The following is a 14,130-nucleotide window of genomic DNA, read 5'->3' as shown; positions in this document are numbered from 1 at the left end:
TCCAAACTTTTTGGAAATCAGCTGATTCACTCCTTCTTGTATTATATACATTAAACTCCTTGTAATTTCCTACAAGTTCTGGCCCTACATCAAAAATAACCGCAAAAGACCAGCATTACCAAGTTCTACAAGCCTCACAATGCATGTAGAAAAATGTTGGAACCAAAAATTAAAGCCTAATCATGCCAGATAGCTGAAAAATAACCCAACTTTAAGTCCAGGAAGACACAGTGGTTAAGGGTTCATGATTTGGGCTCATTTTGCCATGTTATGGCCACGGACAGTTTACAGATTTTAGCCTCAACCAATCTCAAATGTTCATGAGTATTTTAGGGACATGGTGACTGATCTCTGACACAGAACAATGATCCAAAATAAAGCAATAAGCTTCAGCAAATGTAAAATGACAACAACAACAACAAAAAAAAACAAAAAAAAACTGTTAAAACACTAAAAGCAAAGGGGAAAAAAAAACGTTTTTTTTCATAAGGAAAAATATGACAAATTATTTCTTCTAAGCAAGTATGAGCAATTCAAATAGGAGTGTATTTAATGGAACGTACCACTTTGTTGTGTTGTTTTTCTTTCTTTGTGCGTTACAAATCTGATATATATTATGTATTTAATTGTATTTGCCAACCAAAATCCTAAAACAGGTTCTTTATTTAAAAAAGGCTCAGATGAATTGATAGTGTTCGACGTTTTGAATCCAGCAAAACCCAGCAGTCCACTTTTATGATTCTTCCATTAAAACTTCAGCTTCACTCTGCATTGCAGTTGAATTGATAGTAATTTTTGGTTTGTTCCCGCAGGTCCTCCAGTCATTGTAGGAATGAGCATCAACATAGCCAGCATCGATTCCATCTCAGAAGTAAACATGGTGAGTGAAACTCTCCTTTTTGGGGCCAGGTTTTTTGTGTTTGTTAGATCAAAGTTCGGCTGCGCTGAGCAGCCTCTGCAGCGGTGACTCATGGAGTAGACAAAGCCGCCAACAAGGGGTCCTCGACCTGGACGCCCCTCTTTAGTCTCGGGACACGAGGGAGCAAGGATGTAAGCAGGAAGACTATAGAGAAACAGCAGAGATACCATCGTGAGACGCTTTGCTGAATGAGATGTTCACACCCACTTTGATTCCTGTTTTTTTAAGCCTGGTAATAAACATAGAATAAATCCAAACATTCAACCCATGTGTTTTTTTAGCAGATAGAAAAAATGCAATATGGCTGAAATCTGAGCAATGACGTCACTCTGTCTGGTGGCTCTTTATTCCACTCAGTGTGATAGACTCAGTGCCAGTTCAGTCCTCCCACATGCAACAGTCTTTCATTCTTTGCTTCTTTCTCTCTGAATGTGCTCAGTAGTTATTTTGCTACCCAATAAATACCTAATGCCGCTTCACTTTTTTTAATGTGACACTATTAGCGGCGCAGCTCCAGCTTCAGGGGCAATGACCCATTAAGGCGCCCAGCTTGAGTGCATTTTTCCCTGGCTCCTCGATCACATATAGAAATATTTCCACAGCTGCTTGTCTGAGGTTTGTTCTTCCGTCCAGATTCTGGATTTTATTATTGATTAAAAGGCTGAGCTGTTGGGCTCTTTGATACAATCATAAACGTAAAAAGTTTCTGAACTATGAAAACTTCTTTTTATGGCAAGTTTAGCTACTTCTCATTTAGTACTTTTTGTTTTAGGGTCTGGCTAAATAGAGGTCTAACTTTTTTAATGACCTTAACTGCAATAGGAGACATTTTTAATTATTAAACACTTTTTATGTCACTTTCATCTAAGGATGGTTTTTAAAAAAATGCATAAATCAATCTTTACCAGTCCGTCTTTACCAGTTTTTTCTTTTAAATAAATACTTTGTATTTTCTTGATGCAAAAATGTAATTACAGCTTATTTTTAATGTAAGAATGAATCATTTTGCAAGATTTTACGAACTTTGTTTAGTCACTACCTTTTTTATATTCAAATGTGTTTTCTATGAAATGTTTAAAATATAATTTTGCATTAAATTAAATATGAATCAGAAAAATCAAAATTGAATCAGCCTTAGTTTCATCAAATGAACCTCTAGTACTTTATGTATCATAGAGTAAATATAAATACAGATCATTCACCTAAAAACATAATTTGATATTAGTTGTTAATTGTTTTTTTTCCTTCTTCTTTCCAGGACTACACCATCACAATGTATTTTCAGCAGAGCTGGACAGATAAGCGTTTGGCCTACGGAGAGCTGGACCTGAACCTGACTCTGGACAACCGTGTAGCAGACCAGCTGTGGCTCCCAGACACCTACTTCCTTAATGACAAAAAGTCCTTTCTTCACGGTGTGACGGTCAAAAACCGTATGATCAGACTCCACCCTGACGGCACCGTCTTGTATGGGCTGAGGTGAGAGCAGCAGAAAGGCTTTGGTTCCGTGTTCATGTTTATGCCTTATTCACATTGGTCACAGGCAATCGTATGAGGATGGATCCATACGGGTGCCACTGAATTTTGGGTTGACTGTTACACGCACTTCTGACATACAGGTGATGCTGTCGTTCAGTGTCCTTACACCGCACTGTGGTTGTTAGTAAGGTGTACCGTCTCCTTATTTCACTGCGTTGAATTCAGCATAAAAATCTGAAGATCTTCATCGTCCTGCACATACACATCCCCGTTCCACAACAGTGGATACAGACGATCCCGGCTCCAATGCCTTCTTAAAATGAGAAGATTGTAATTGTGCTGGCTCCTTTGTGAAAATAAATGTAATCCTGCAAAAAGAGGTCCGCTTTTCTTCCGTAAACAACAAGTAACGTTGTTCACCTTTGCGCATGCGGGGCCCTTCTGGGTTATTTCACGGTCACACAGGAAATCACAAAAGTTTGCATTCTATTGGAAATGTGAACGGCCTTGCAAAAAAATTGAATTCTTTCAAAAAATTGGAATTGAGCATTAAGCCCTGCAGTGTGAACGTAGCCTTATAAAGCAGTTGTGTCACACCTGTCCAGACAAACTAGACTAGTCTTCCAGAGCCCTGAAAGATAAACAAAAGGAACCATGAAAACTGCTTCTTTCAATAATAAAAAAAATTGTAATAACATAAAAACATTTTAATAAGGCTTCAAGAAAAATGTTATGCTAGCGCCACCATATGTAGGGTAAAGTCGGTTCTATTTCTATTATTTAAATAAATTGCAAGTATTGTCAAAAGTTTTATTTTTGATTTTGTTCAAATGTGACAAAGGACAAACAGGTCAATATTTTAGGAGTGAGAGTTTAAATAAACCAGAACCTCAGTGATCCTGAAAAGCAAGAAATATTCAAAAGCATGCAAACCTGACATTCAGTCAACATTAAAAAGTGTGCACAGAGGGACCCCCTGAAGTCCCCTGAGCATTGTTAGGAGGAAGAAAAAGTGTGTTCAAGCTCAGAAATTCAGTGTTGATGCAATCACTCATGTCTTGATAAAAAGTAGGTTGATAAAAGATCAAAACAGGAACATTTTATGAAAAATAGTCTAAAAATGTTAAGACATTCAATCATAAATTAACATCCTTTAAATGAGCAACCTTTTTTGAGGGAAGTGTTTAAAAATGCAGAAATGCTGCCTAAAAATGACTAATAGAAATTGTTTTCTCTTTTTTTCTGACAGTCTATTGATGCACCAAACTTGTTTCACTAATTGGTTTTCTGTGCTATACAAGAAACCAACAAAAAAGATAGACGTTCCTCAGTAAGAACAAGTCAGAGCTGATAGTAAGTGAGCTCATGTTTCTTCCTAAATGGGCGTTCAGTGTAAATACGGGTTTGCTCCATCTTCAGAATGCAAAACTTTGAACTGCTGCCAGTTAAAGCAGGTAGAGGCTCCAGAGGTTTTCGTGCCAAAGTGGCTCAGAGTTACTCTGCACCATCTGATCTGAATAAACATTTCCAGCTGCTCCACTCAGCACACATCAGCTCATGCAGAGTTCTATGGACCCACAGAAGCGCAAGCAAAGTAAATGAGTATTACATGTGTATTTGCACTTTTGCTGCCAAGGTGCATGCACGAAGAAGCAGAGACCCACAACTCTTATGCTTCGTACACATCAGGTATTTGACAAGATTTCAAGAACCCACGTTCAGCACTTTCTTGAACGTGCTTTTAGCATATATCGATACCTATATATTAAAGTATTGACACTCATACATCACCAATTTAGGTATCTAATGCTCTAATTAAGTATAGATTATTAATTATTAAACGGGGAAAATAAGTCATTTCTAGATAATTTTGGTTTTTGTAAACCCACCTAAGCCCACAGCATATTAAACTGCTCCATCAGTGGTCCTGTGGCTGATGGAGCAGTGAGCTCGCGTGAGGAGTCCAGTGTCCCTAATCGTTCAAAGTTCAACGAGGTTTAACTTTCAAAATGCGTTCAATCGCCACACGTTTTGTACAAACTGCCAGAAAACTGACTTAAAAACTTGCCTGGAAATACATTCGGTTTTTGTTTTTGTTTTGTACATTTCAGCTGTTGTCTATTTTTGTCCAGAGAAAATCCCCAAAACAAACAAGTGTAAGTTATGTCTGATGAGTGAATGATGGTGTTACATCAACCGAGCTGCTTTAGCGATCATTACCCACTGCAGTGATGGTGTATGGCAGATGGTAAAAAGCCCATGGATCTGTCCTGCAGACCATTTTTTTTCGGCAGTGTGCTGTAATTAGAAGAAGCACATAATCTCCGTCCAGTGGTGATTCCAGGACCTTTACAAGCCTCCTGCAAGCATGTAATTAAACTGCTTTGTTGAAATGTTTGACTTTGCCAGAGGGTTGTGTGGACATTTTTATTTTTCCCTTTCTAGAACAAAAGGAAACTTCTAACAAAAGCTGTTGATACTCTGAGTTCACCTCATCTAAATGTTGTGGAGGATTGGATTAAATGCATGTTGGAAGCGGTCGTTAGAGGCTTTTACCATGTGTTGCAGAATGCAAGCTGTGCACAATCAAACTGCACACAATGCTGCAATTTGGGCTCGATTCACTTGAAATGTGCTGCTGCTGCTGGTGTTTGTCTTTATTTTTAGATTTCTCTAAAGTCTTACTGCTCTCAGTGATTTTAACCTGAGCTGTGCTGATCAACCACTTCTATTTTTACATTGACTTGAAGCAGAAGCTGACAGGCGTTCTGCTTCACAACTGCTCCTTCCTTTTGTTCTCCGCTCAACTGGCATTGATGCTAGAAATGTACCAGCTTTGTAGTCTTGGTGCTGCCTGATTAATATTCAAGCTGCATCATATTTCACACAATGTCCTAAATTTACTTTAATGCAGACATGACAATTTCATGTGTTACTTCCATCAAAATATCAGTGCAACATTGGTATTGGCAAATCTAGCTTCATCAGTATAAACAATTTAAACATTTCTGCCTGGAAGTCTTGCTGATGTACTGCATTTTTTTTATTATAAACATGAACATCCTTTTGTGTGTGTACTGAATGTTTTACTGCTAAACGTCTATTTATGAGTTATTACGCTGTCAAGAAGATGACATTACCTTCTTTCATCTTCGTTAATTTTTCTTTATTTCCTAATCAATGTATTACTTTCTTACGTGTTTTGAAAACGTCAACAACTCACTTGTGTGGAGCTGCATCAAGGTTTTCAAATACAAGGCAGACTTGCTGTTTGCAAAAATGAGCAGTGGATAAAAATTACCCTTTCTTTTTAAAAAGAATTAGTGCAGAAAAAGCAGTTGGCATTCAATGTCCAATGACAGGAAAGCAGGGAAACTAAAATGTGAATGGATTTGCCTTTAATTTTTATTTACTTGTTTGTTTGTACACACAATTCATTTACACTTGATTACGTTGCATGAAATACAAGGAATCTATAAAACTTCACCTGCACTGTTCAGCACCGTCTCTAAGTCACACTGGTTGAAGTCTTGGCTAATTCTGGATCCATTTTAGGTCAGTGAATCAGATCGTTCAAAATGAATCAAAATTGACCATGAATTGTATCAGCAACCACAAATTATTTGAATCGTGTTTTTGTTAAAAAATGAATTGTTGCACTTAGTAAAATCGTATTTTTCAATTCCCTTAAGTGCACAGTGTAGGATTCTGTGCTTTAGTTTGGGGTTTGTCAGTTATTCTATGGTTTTTGGTCATGTTCTGTTTTGAATTGTCCCTTAGCCACACCAGTTTCAGGTTTGCCATTATTCACAGATGTCTTCATTTCAGTTAATTAACCTCAGTCTATTTTAGTGTCTGGTGTTCAGCTGTACCTGGTCAGGTCATCTGCTCTGTTCTGCTTTTTGACAGTTTGTTGCTCTCATGGGTGTGTCATGTTTCAATTTTTGGATTAAATGTTTTAGTTGCTGTGACCATGCCTGGTCTCCTGCTCTTTGGGCCCTACACCACCAGTTCCTGACGCACAAGGACCGGATATTACTTCACCCAACCCAACAGCATTTTGGTTGAGAACAGTAGCGGTTTTAGGCACGGGCCATACGGGCGATCGCCCGGGGCGGAAAAATGACGGAGGGGCCGCGCCAGCAGCTCAGCCCTTGTAAAATACTTTATGCACCACTATTGGTTTACTTATATCACAGAGTTTGTAACAGCCTGAAACCTGGCGGCGCCTCCGCCCCGCAGCTGCGCTCCCTCCTGTCTTTGAGAAGTAGACGCAAATGTGTGTGAGAAGGAGAAGGGAGGGGGCACGGGGTGAAGAAGGAGAAGGGAGGGAGCGCGGGGTGAAGGGTGCAGGCTGAGAGGTGAGCACGGAGCGCAAAACGCATGCGCAAAACCTGGCTGGATCTTCTTCCAGGGGGGCAACAGTCGCGGGCCGCGGCTCAGTGCTTGATGAAAAAATAAAAATAAAAATTGCGCCGCCATGTAGCGAATTGGCGCCCCAGGGTGCAGCTGCACGCGCTCCTTCTGGAAATGTTTGACGAAGGGGGAGGGGGGGCTGCGGGTATAAAAAAGGTATAAAAAAATCATGCTTTTTTGGTTGTTTTTGTGTGAAATGCCCAAATAAAAAATGGGAAAAAATCTTCACTAAGATGACAGTTGGTTTAGTCGACAGACTTGATACCTATGTCAGGACATTAATGCTAAATGCAAAAAACATCTGAAATATGGAGAAAAAAGGTCAAAACTAGTGCCCAATTTAGAAAGAAAAGAAAAAAAGAAGAGGAGAAAAGAGACAAAGAAAAAGATAATATCGCATAGCTAGATGCGATAATAGCTAGAGTTTTCTAAATACGAATGCTACCTGCCCTACAACAACAACAATGTTGCAGAGGAAAAATCTCTTGTTTGTTCTATCATAACCAAAACTGAAGTAGGCCCAAATATTGCAAATAACGTCCTTTTTAAGATATTTATTCTTAAATGTTTGCTCTGCCTTAACTTGTAACATTAGTTATGATTCGTGTGTCTGTCTGCTCTGCTGTAACACAAAGTTTTTGTTGTGTTTTACTGTTGTATATTAGTTCATAATGTTAAATAAGCTGTGATGGTAGCATGCTGCTGCTGCTGCTGATGCTGCTGATGATGCTGTTAGCTTTTCAAAACTCCAGTTGATCAAGTCATACCTGAGGTCACCAATGTCTCAGGAGCAACTCATTAACCTGCTGTTGTTCAGGGGGGGAGCAGATTTCATATGACGTTATTGACAAGCTTGCATCAGAAAGGCCACAAAGGTTAGGTTTTAGTTAGTGTTTTCTGTTCTTAGTGCTGCAGTTACATTTATTCTAGTGTGTTATTGTGTTATTAGTGTGTTTTGTAGTTTATAATATTTATTTTAGATTATTTATTTGTGTTTGATTAAATATTTCCTACTGTATTTTCAGTTACAATAAATGGACAAAGTAAGTCTATTGGGGGGGGGGGGGGGGGGCAATTCAATTCAATTCAATTTTATTTGTATAGCCCAAAATCACAACAACAGTCGTCTCGATGGGCTTCGAAGTAAAACATGAAATCAAAAGGATCACGAATACAAAGAGTTCAATAGAAAAATACTAAAATGAACTAACAAACTGACTAAGCTATACTGGCATCCCTGCCCTTAGACCCCCCTTCGCGGTAAGGAAAAACTCCCAAAAAAACCGGATTCCGGAAAAAACGAAGAAACCTCAGGGGTGCCCACATGAAGGAGGGATCCTCCCCCAGGACGGACAGGCGATTTACCAGAAATCTTAGAGAAGAATTAACTTATCTAAATCTACAACTACATATATAAAAGTCCAGCAGACGAGCTTCATCCAGCCGTGGTTATCGGGACAGTCAAAGGCGCGAGTCGAGCCGGAGACAGGAACCACAGCCAGGTGTAGGAGCAGGAGCAGAGACGAGGTACTCGGTCAGGTACAGAGCAGAGACGAGCCAGAGGAGGGTCTCGCCCGGGGAGTAATTCAGGGTAGAACCGCCACTGGTTGAGAAGCAGTAGAGTTTGAAGTTCTGTTGAATTAATGGTTTTGGACAACCCACCTGCCAGTTAGAAAGGCTGCCATTAAAATGTGCCAAATTGAGCTCTAATAAAATCAAAACAGCTGGGGAGAAAAAAAATCATCTTTCAGGGATGTCATGAGAAATAGAGAATAGTCTAAAAGCAAATATTGGTTATTTAAGGGATAATGGCCAAAGTGTGCTGTATCAGAAATTATAACGCACACGTTGAAAGCCTGAATCGTCCGTCGCGAAGCAGAGGTTTAGATTGCTTTCTTTCACAAAATGTGGACTATTTGTTTTGTGGTGTTGTTAGCTGGCACCGACCTCGACTGCAGCACCAAAGAAAAGGAATATCTATGCTGATTGCCACGCTGTCTTAAATAAAGCATCAGTTCAGAGAGAAAGTCTTACCGCTCGTTTTTGTCCAGATGACAAAGCAAAAGTTTGTTTTAAAGAAGCCAGAGCAGTGAAATAGAACATTTAAGCTATGTGAGCGGAACCTCTCTTTTAGGTGTACACTATCACTGTGGAGTATCACTTTTTAATCCACACCCTGCAGCCAATCAGAACCGAGTATTCACCAAGACCATGGTATAATATAGATTTAAAGTTGGACTTTTAAACACAAGGACTTTTGCAACCTGCATTCAGTGAACTTTTGAGAAACTGCAGCATTGGGTACATACTGGTTGGTCGCTTGAAATGACGATTTATCGTATTTCGGGCAGATACTCGCTGCAGTGCTTTACAGGTAAATACCCTAGGGCGGTTCAGTCAATTAACTCACCTGCTCAGCGTCCTATTTAAGCCCAGGTGCGCAGTTGTTCATTTTTTCTTACCTTCAGCGCTCATTCTTCGCCCCACCCTCCTCCCCGGCTTCCACCTGTGGGCTCCGTAAAGGGGGGTTTTGTTACCCGAAAGTTTTATGGAAATTTCTCATGGAATTGAACGGAGCCTTATGCCAAACAAAAATATGTGAATGCCAACTTAAAGAATGTGGAAAATGTCAAATAAATATTTCTTACTGCAAGAGTTGTCTGACTGAAATGAATAGATGGAAGGTGAATGGGTGCACATGTATAACCAGGACTGCATGATCATAATCACTCCCACTGGGAGTGATTTTACAATACATCAAAAGATAAATGGAGTGGGACTTTAATCAATTATACACAACAACAAAAATGAAAAAAACTTATTTTTAACCTATAGAAAGAGACAAAAACTGAACATGTTGTAAGCACCATTTTAAATAAAAATGTAAAAGTCCAATTGGGTGGAAAATGCAGAACAGGTTTCTCTAATTTCGTGGTAAAGAGAGAGCTAGAATCATCGTCAGCAGACTGATGGGCTGAGTTGATAGTGGTTAGTGTCCTGGGAGTGTTGAGGCCTTTGTTGAGCTAAACTCTCACCAGATTGTAATCTTTTTTTTCTTCTCTTTTCCATTGTTGTGACTCTGCCCTCTTCTTGTTCTCTGTTTATGAGGCCAAGTGCAGTGATAGTACAATGATCTTCTCTGGTAAGAAAAGTGCCGCACAGAGATGGACACGGGAGCAGACTGTGTGGGCGTCAGAAGTATTGCTCACGCATCTAAAAAACATCGGTGTCTGTAGTGCCGGGCCTCTGGGATCCGCCTCCACATTTGCTATGCCTGTGTTTTGTTGGCAGAAACACAAAGAATGGACTGCTGAATTCTCAGATTTTTATTTCAATTGAGCGGCTGGAGATGCTGTTTTTATAGTGTTTGTGAAAGGCTTTATTGATAAAAATGAAATGAAATTACCCTCCTATTTTATGTGGATCACATTAACATTTTGATTTCCTTCAAAGAACAAACAAAATAGCATCTTTGAAGGCTGTCAGTTTTCAGCTCTGATGATCTTCTCAGGTGGGACAGCAAAGTGCTGACCTGCACCTGCTGACATTTCCAAATCCTAAACTCTTGCTGTGAGCCACCTCCTCTCGCAAGTCAAGTGATGACTTGGCCAAACTTTTTACTGCCACATAAAAAGTAGATTTGACTCCTTCTGTGCTTTTTTTTTTGCCAAGTAAAAGTCCTTTTTGACAATCTCCAAGCTGTTGCTTTAACTGCTGCCGAGTAGGTTGCTGTCTTTATGGACTTAACCTGACATGATCTTCTGCCTGTTTTCACCCATCAGAGTTTTTAAAATGTACCTTTTAAAATCGTCTGCCTCAGGAACCATCCTAAACTGTGAGCGAAACAAAAAAAGCAGAGGTCAACTTCATCAACCCAACTAAAAAATGAATTTCTTATCAAAAAAAGGCCACTGTGGGCTCACATTAACAGATCTAAACCATTGACTGTAAATGAGAATTGGACTAAGTCACCCCTCCCCTTGTGTTCCAAACAGGAATTACCTGCCAAAATCCCACAGACTTTAATGGAACAATTACCAACTATTACTCAGTCTTTCTGTTTGTCAGAATGAGCATTCTTGCTCTGATACCTTTATACCATACTATGCTGGAGTGCAAGTCATTCATGTTATAAACAGACCAATCAGATTGCCTCAATAAAAGTATGTGGCCTAATGTCAACCATTCAAAAAGCCCGCTTTCAAGTGGTAGAAGTGTAGACTTTCAACAAGCTCACTCCTGATTGGCGAGAGTAGTTGTGATAGAAATGATCTCTGCTTACTGACGATGTCTGGCTGGTGGCATCCGTATTGCAGAGAAATGGCGACAGAATTCATTTCATTTGATTGGAGCTTGAAGCAAATCATTTTTTATCACACTTTTTCTGTCCAGTTCTCATATAAAGTCAATGATCTAAAAATGTTAAGCTGCTGTCTCTGTAGTTAGTTGGAGATTTTCTCTGGTGAAAATGTATGATTTCTGTCACATTTGTCCCAGTAACCTAAACCAAAGATGAGGATAAAGATGAGCGTTATCTGCGATAGTAGAAAAGACAATATGATCTAATACAAAACCCTAAAAACCTATTAAAAGTTTTCTGGGATGAAAATCATTTTGGCAACTGATGGAATGAAAATTAAACTAGATTTATTTAAGAATTGAACAAAACCAACGTCAAGTGAGAACTGGATGGTGTGGTGAGCTTTCGTGCACAACAAACAGGGAGAAACCAGGTGAGGACCAAACATGCCTGTGTGCATGCACTCAACACCAGCATCCTCACTTCTGGAGTCAGAAACAGCAAATTAGAAAGTAGTTTGAGCAGCATAACGCTTGTTCAGCAGAAGCCAGCTTCATAAACACATACCTGTCATCATTTTTTTATGCAGCTCAATTGTCTTTGGTGTTTCTGAATCCTTTTGCTCCCATGCACACAGTAGTTTACAATCCTGTGCAGTAATCTGGGTAAATCATCATATTTTGTTTTTCAATTAGCTGCAGATAGAGGTCTGCTTATGCCACTGTGACCAATCTTTTTAAATAATTTATATCAGACCATCCATTATTGTTGTTAAACTAAAATAGCAGGGATTTAAGACAATGTCTGCTTGTCTGATGGTCACATACCAGCTGCAACACTGCAAAATTAGAATTACTTATATTTGACACCTTGTTAAATATTCCTGTTTAAGCAAAAAGACCCCAACTGGGAAAATTTGTTGCAGGAGCCGTCTCTCCTGTGTTTCCAAAGCTGAAGTCTGAGGGTCCACAAACGCCTGTGGTGTTTTAATGGGCTGCACATCAACATTTCAAAACAAACCAACAAACCTTTGACCTTCTCTCTTGACCAACCAGAATTATATTCTTTCCATAAAATACTCCACCTCTGCTCTGCACGTCTGTGGCAGTGGTAACTGTTGACACAGCAATGTGACGTAACATATTCGCCATGTTCTCCACATTTCAAAATAGTAGCAAGTGCTAGAATGGTAACTCAGCCCCTCCCACATCTTAAAAGCAGACCCCCCCCCCACTTGAAACAGGTTCTAAGTTATATTTATTTACCTTGTAAGGATGAGGAAGACTTAATTTTTAATTAAACTGGTTGAAGCTACTTATTATTTCAGTCATTAATGCAATTAAACATTTTACATCAGTTCAGCCATGAATCACTCATACAGAATGTCATTTAAGTCATCAAGGATACCTGAACTACCTATGAAATAACTTAAGTTCAGTACGGAAGTCCTGCGTCAAACAGAAAACACCTTTTGAGGCCCACATGTCAAAGATCACTACACTTGTATGGGATAGAATAGGCTTTTTTTTGTTCGTTACTCTTACATTTAATTATTCGTTATTTTGTGGCTTTGGCAACTGGTTCGGATGCTTACTGGACCCCTCCTTGGGGAGGTGCTCCAGGAATGTACCACTGGGTGGAGCCGCCCAGGGGACTGAGGACATGTTGTAGTGTCTACATCTCTTAGTTGAGCTGGGAATGCCGCAGAGTCTCCCCAGAGGAACGTGGGGAACGTGGATGAGGATCGGGAAGTCTGAGTATCTTTGCTTGGACTGCTGCCCCATTAAGGCCTGGAGTTACCCATCTTTGGTTTAGGTGATCATCATGGATCAGCTGATTCTGAGACGGAATAGATCAGCTTTTCACTGATATACAACACTTTACCAACATAAAAAGTTGCATGACAGCCAAAAAACAATTTTCTCCGCTTCACAATCTTCTAGAGTTGCATTACTTGCGTCAGCGGTTGAAGAGTTACGGTAGTGGAAAAAATGCCAAGACTGGAGCTAAAGCCTTGGCGTTTGTGTGAAGTGTAGAGAGAATATCATGGGAGCACTCCAGTTTATGGTTATCTATGCTTTAGCTACTTTGGGGTGTTGAAGGGGCCAATGGCAGCACACACTGCTTGTTGAGAACAACAGGAGGAATGCCTGCTTTGTTGCAGTTTCCTGAAGTCTTAATTTGCTCTATAAAAGTTATCAGATGCTAGTTGTCTTTTTTAACCCTTGTGCTATCTTAGATGACCCCACCCTTACATTGACGTGTTCTCCCTACCATGACAAAGGTGGATAAAGGTGGAAAGATTTCATGTAATCCATGGACACCAGTGAGGTTCACAAATCATTGAAGAAAAAAGGTTCAGCGCACTGTCTAGTGGGTCTAGATGACCCAACTCCCAATGTTAAAGTGCCTAGGATAGCACAAGGGTTAAAAACAGTTGCTAGAGGATTCTGTAGTTGACAATACTACCAAAATATGGGGTAATAGACAGCAATATGGTGGGCAGAATGGTGGTTTGAGGCCATTTGGGGGCAACTGTAGGAAAATGAGATGGGACATGAGACATCAGCACAATTGCTCACAGGATGAAGCAAAAACCAACAAAAGCCAAGGTGAACGTATTTTAAAAAAGGCTTTATTATTAATATCATTCTAGTGGTCTCTCTGCAATGTTTCACGTGATCGTCAGAGAAATGTTACCTTGGATTTGATGATTCATAAAAGGTAAAAGCGGGTTCAAACCCATTTAAACCTCAACAGTCTGTATCTATTTATTGGATCCGGATTTCTAGGAAACAACTCATTGCAATTATTACTGAGCACTGTACTTCACAGTGAGTTCATTGTACAGCACGGCCCTTTGTGAACTCTGGCTGCTTTTTACACAGGAATTGCTGATGACACCGGTCTTTGTGTTTGTGCTCTTTCCATAGAATAACAACTACTGCTGCTTGCATGATGGATTTGAGAAGATACCCGCTGGATGAGCAGAACTGCACCTTGGAAATTGAAAGTT

The 14,130-nt window shown here is 39.7% G+C and overlaps 1 protein-coding gene across 2 annotated transcripts in view; it reads left to right on the top strand.

Annotated features, from left to right (window-relative positions):
• The window catches only part of LOC101160433 (gamma-aminobutyric acid receptor subunit beta-4), an 86,790-nt gene that overhangs the window by 61,338 nt on the left and 11,322 nt on the right, over positions 1-14,130 (top strand). For both annotated transcript variants that reach the window (XM_023962349.1, XM_023962348.1), the window contains exons 3-5: positions 813-880; positions 2,178-2,398; positions 14,048-14,130. In XM_023962349.1, coding sequence (XP_023818117.1) covers positions 813-880; positions 2,178-2,398; positions 14,048-14,130 — 372 coding nt within the window. The remainder of the gene's footprint in view (positions 1-812; positions 881-2,177; positions 2,399-14,047) is intronic.

Source organism: Oryzias latipes, chromosome 14, assembly GCF_002234675.1.
Source record: "Oryzias latipes chromosome 14, ASM223467v1".
Lineage (NCBI taxonomy): Eukaryota > Metazoa > Chordata > Actinopteri > Beloniformes > Adrianichthyidae > Oryzias > Oryzias latipes.
The sequence above is the reverse complement of the archived record's forward strand: the minus strand, read 5'-3'. Positions and strand labels throughout refer to the sequence as shown.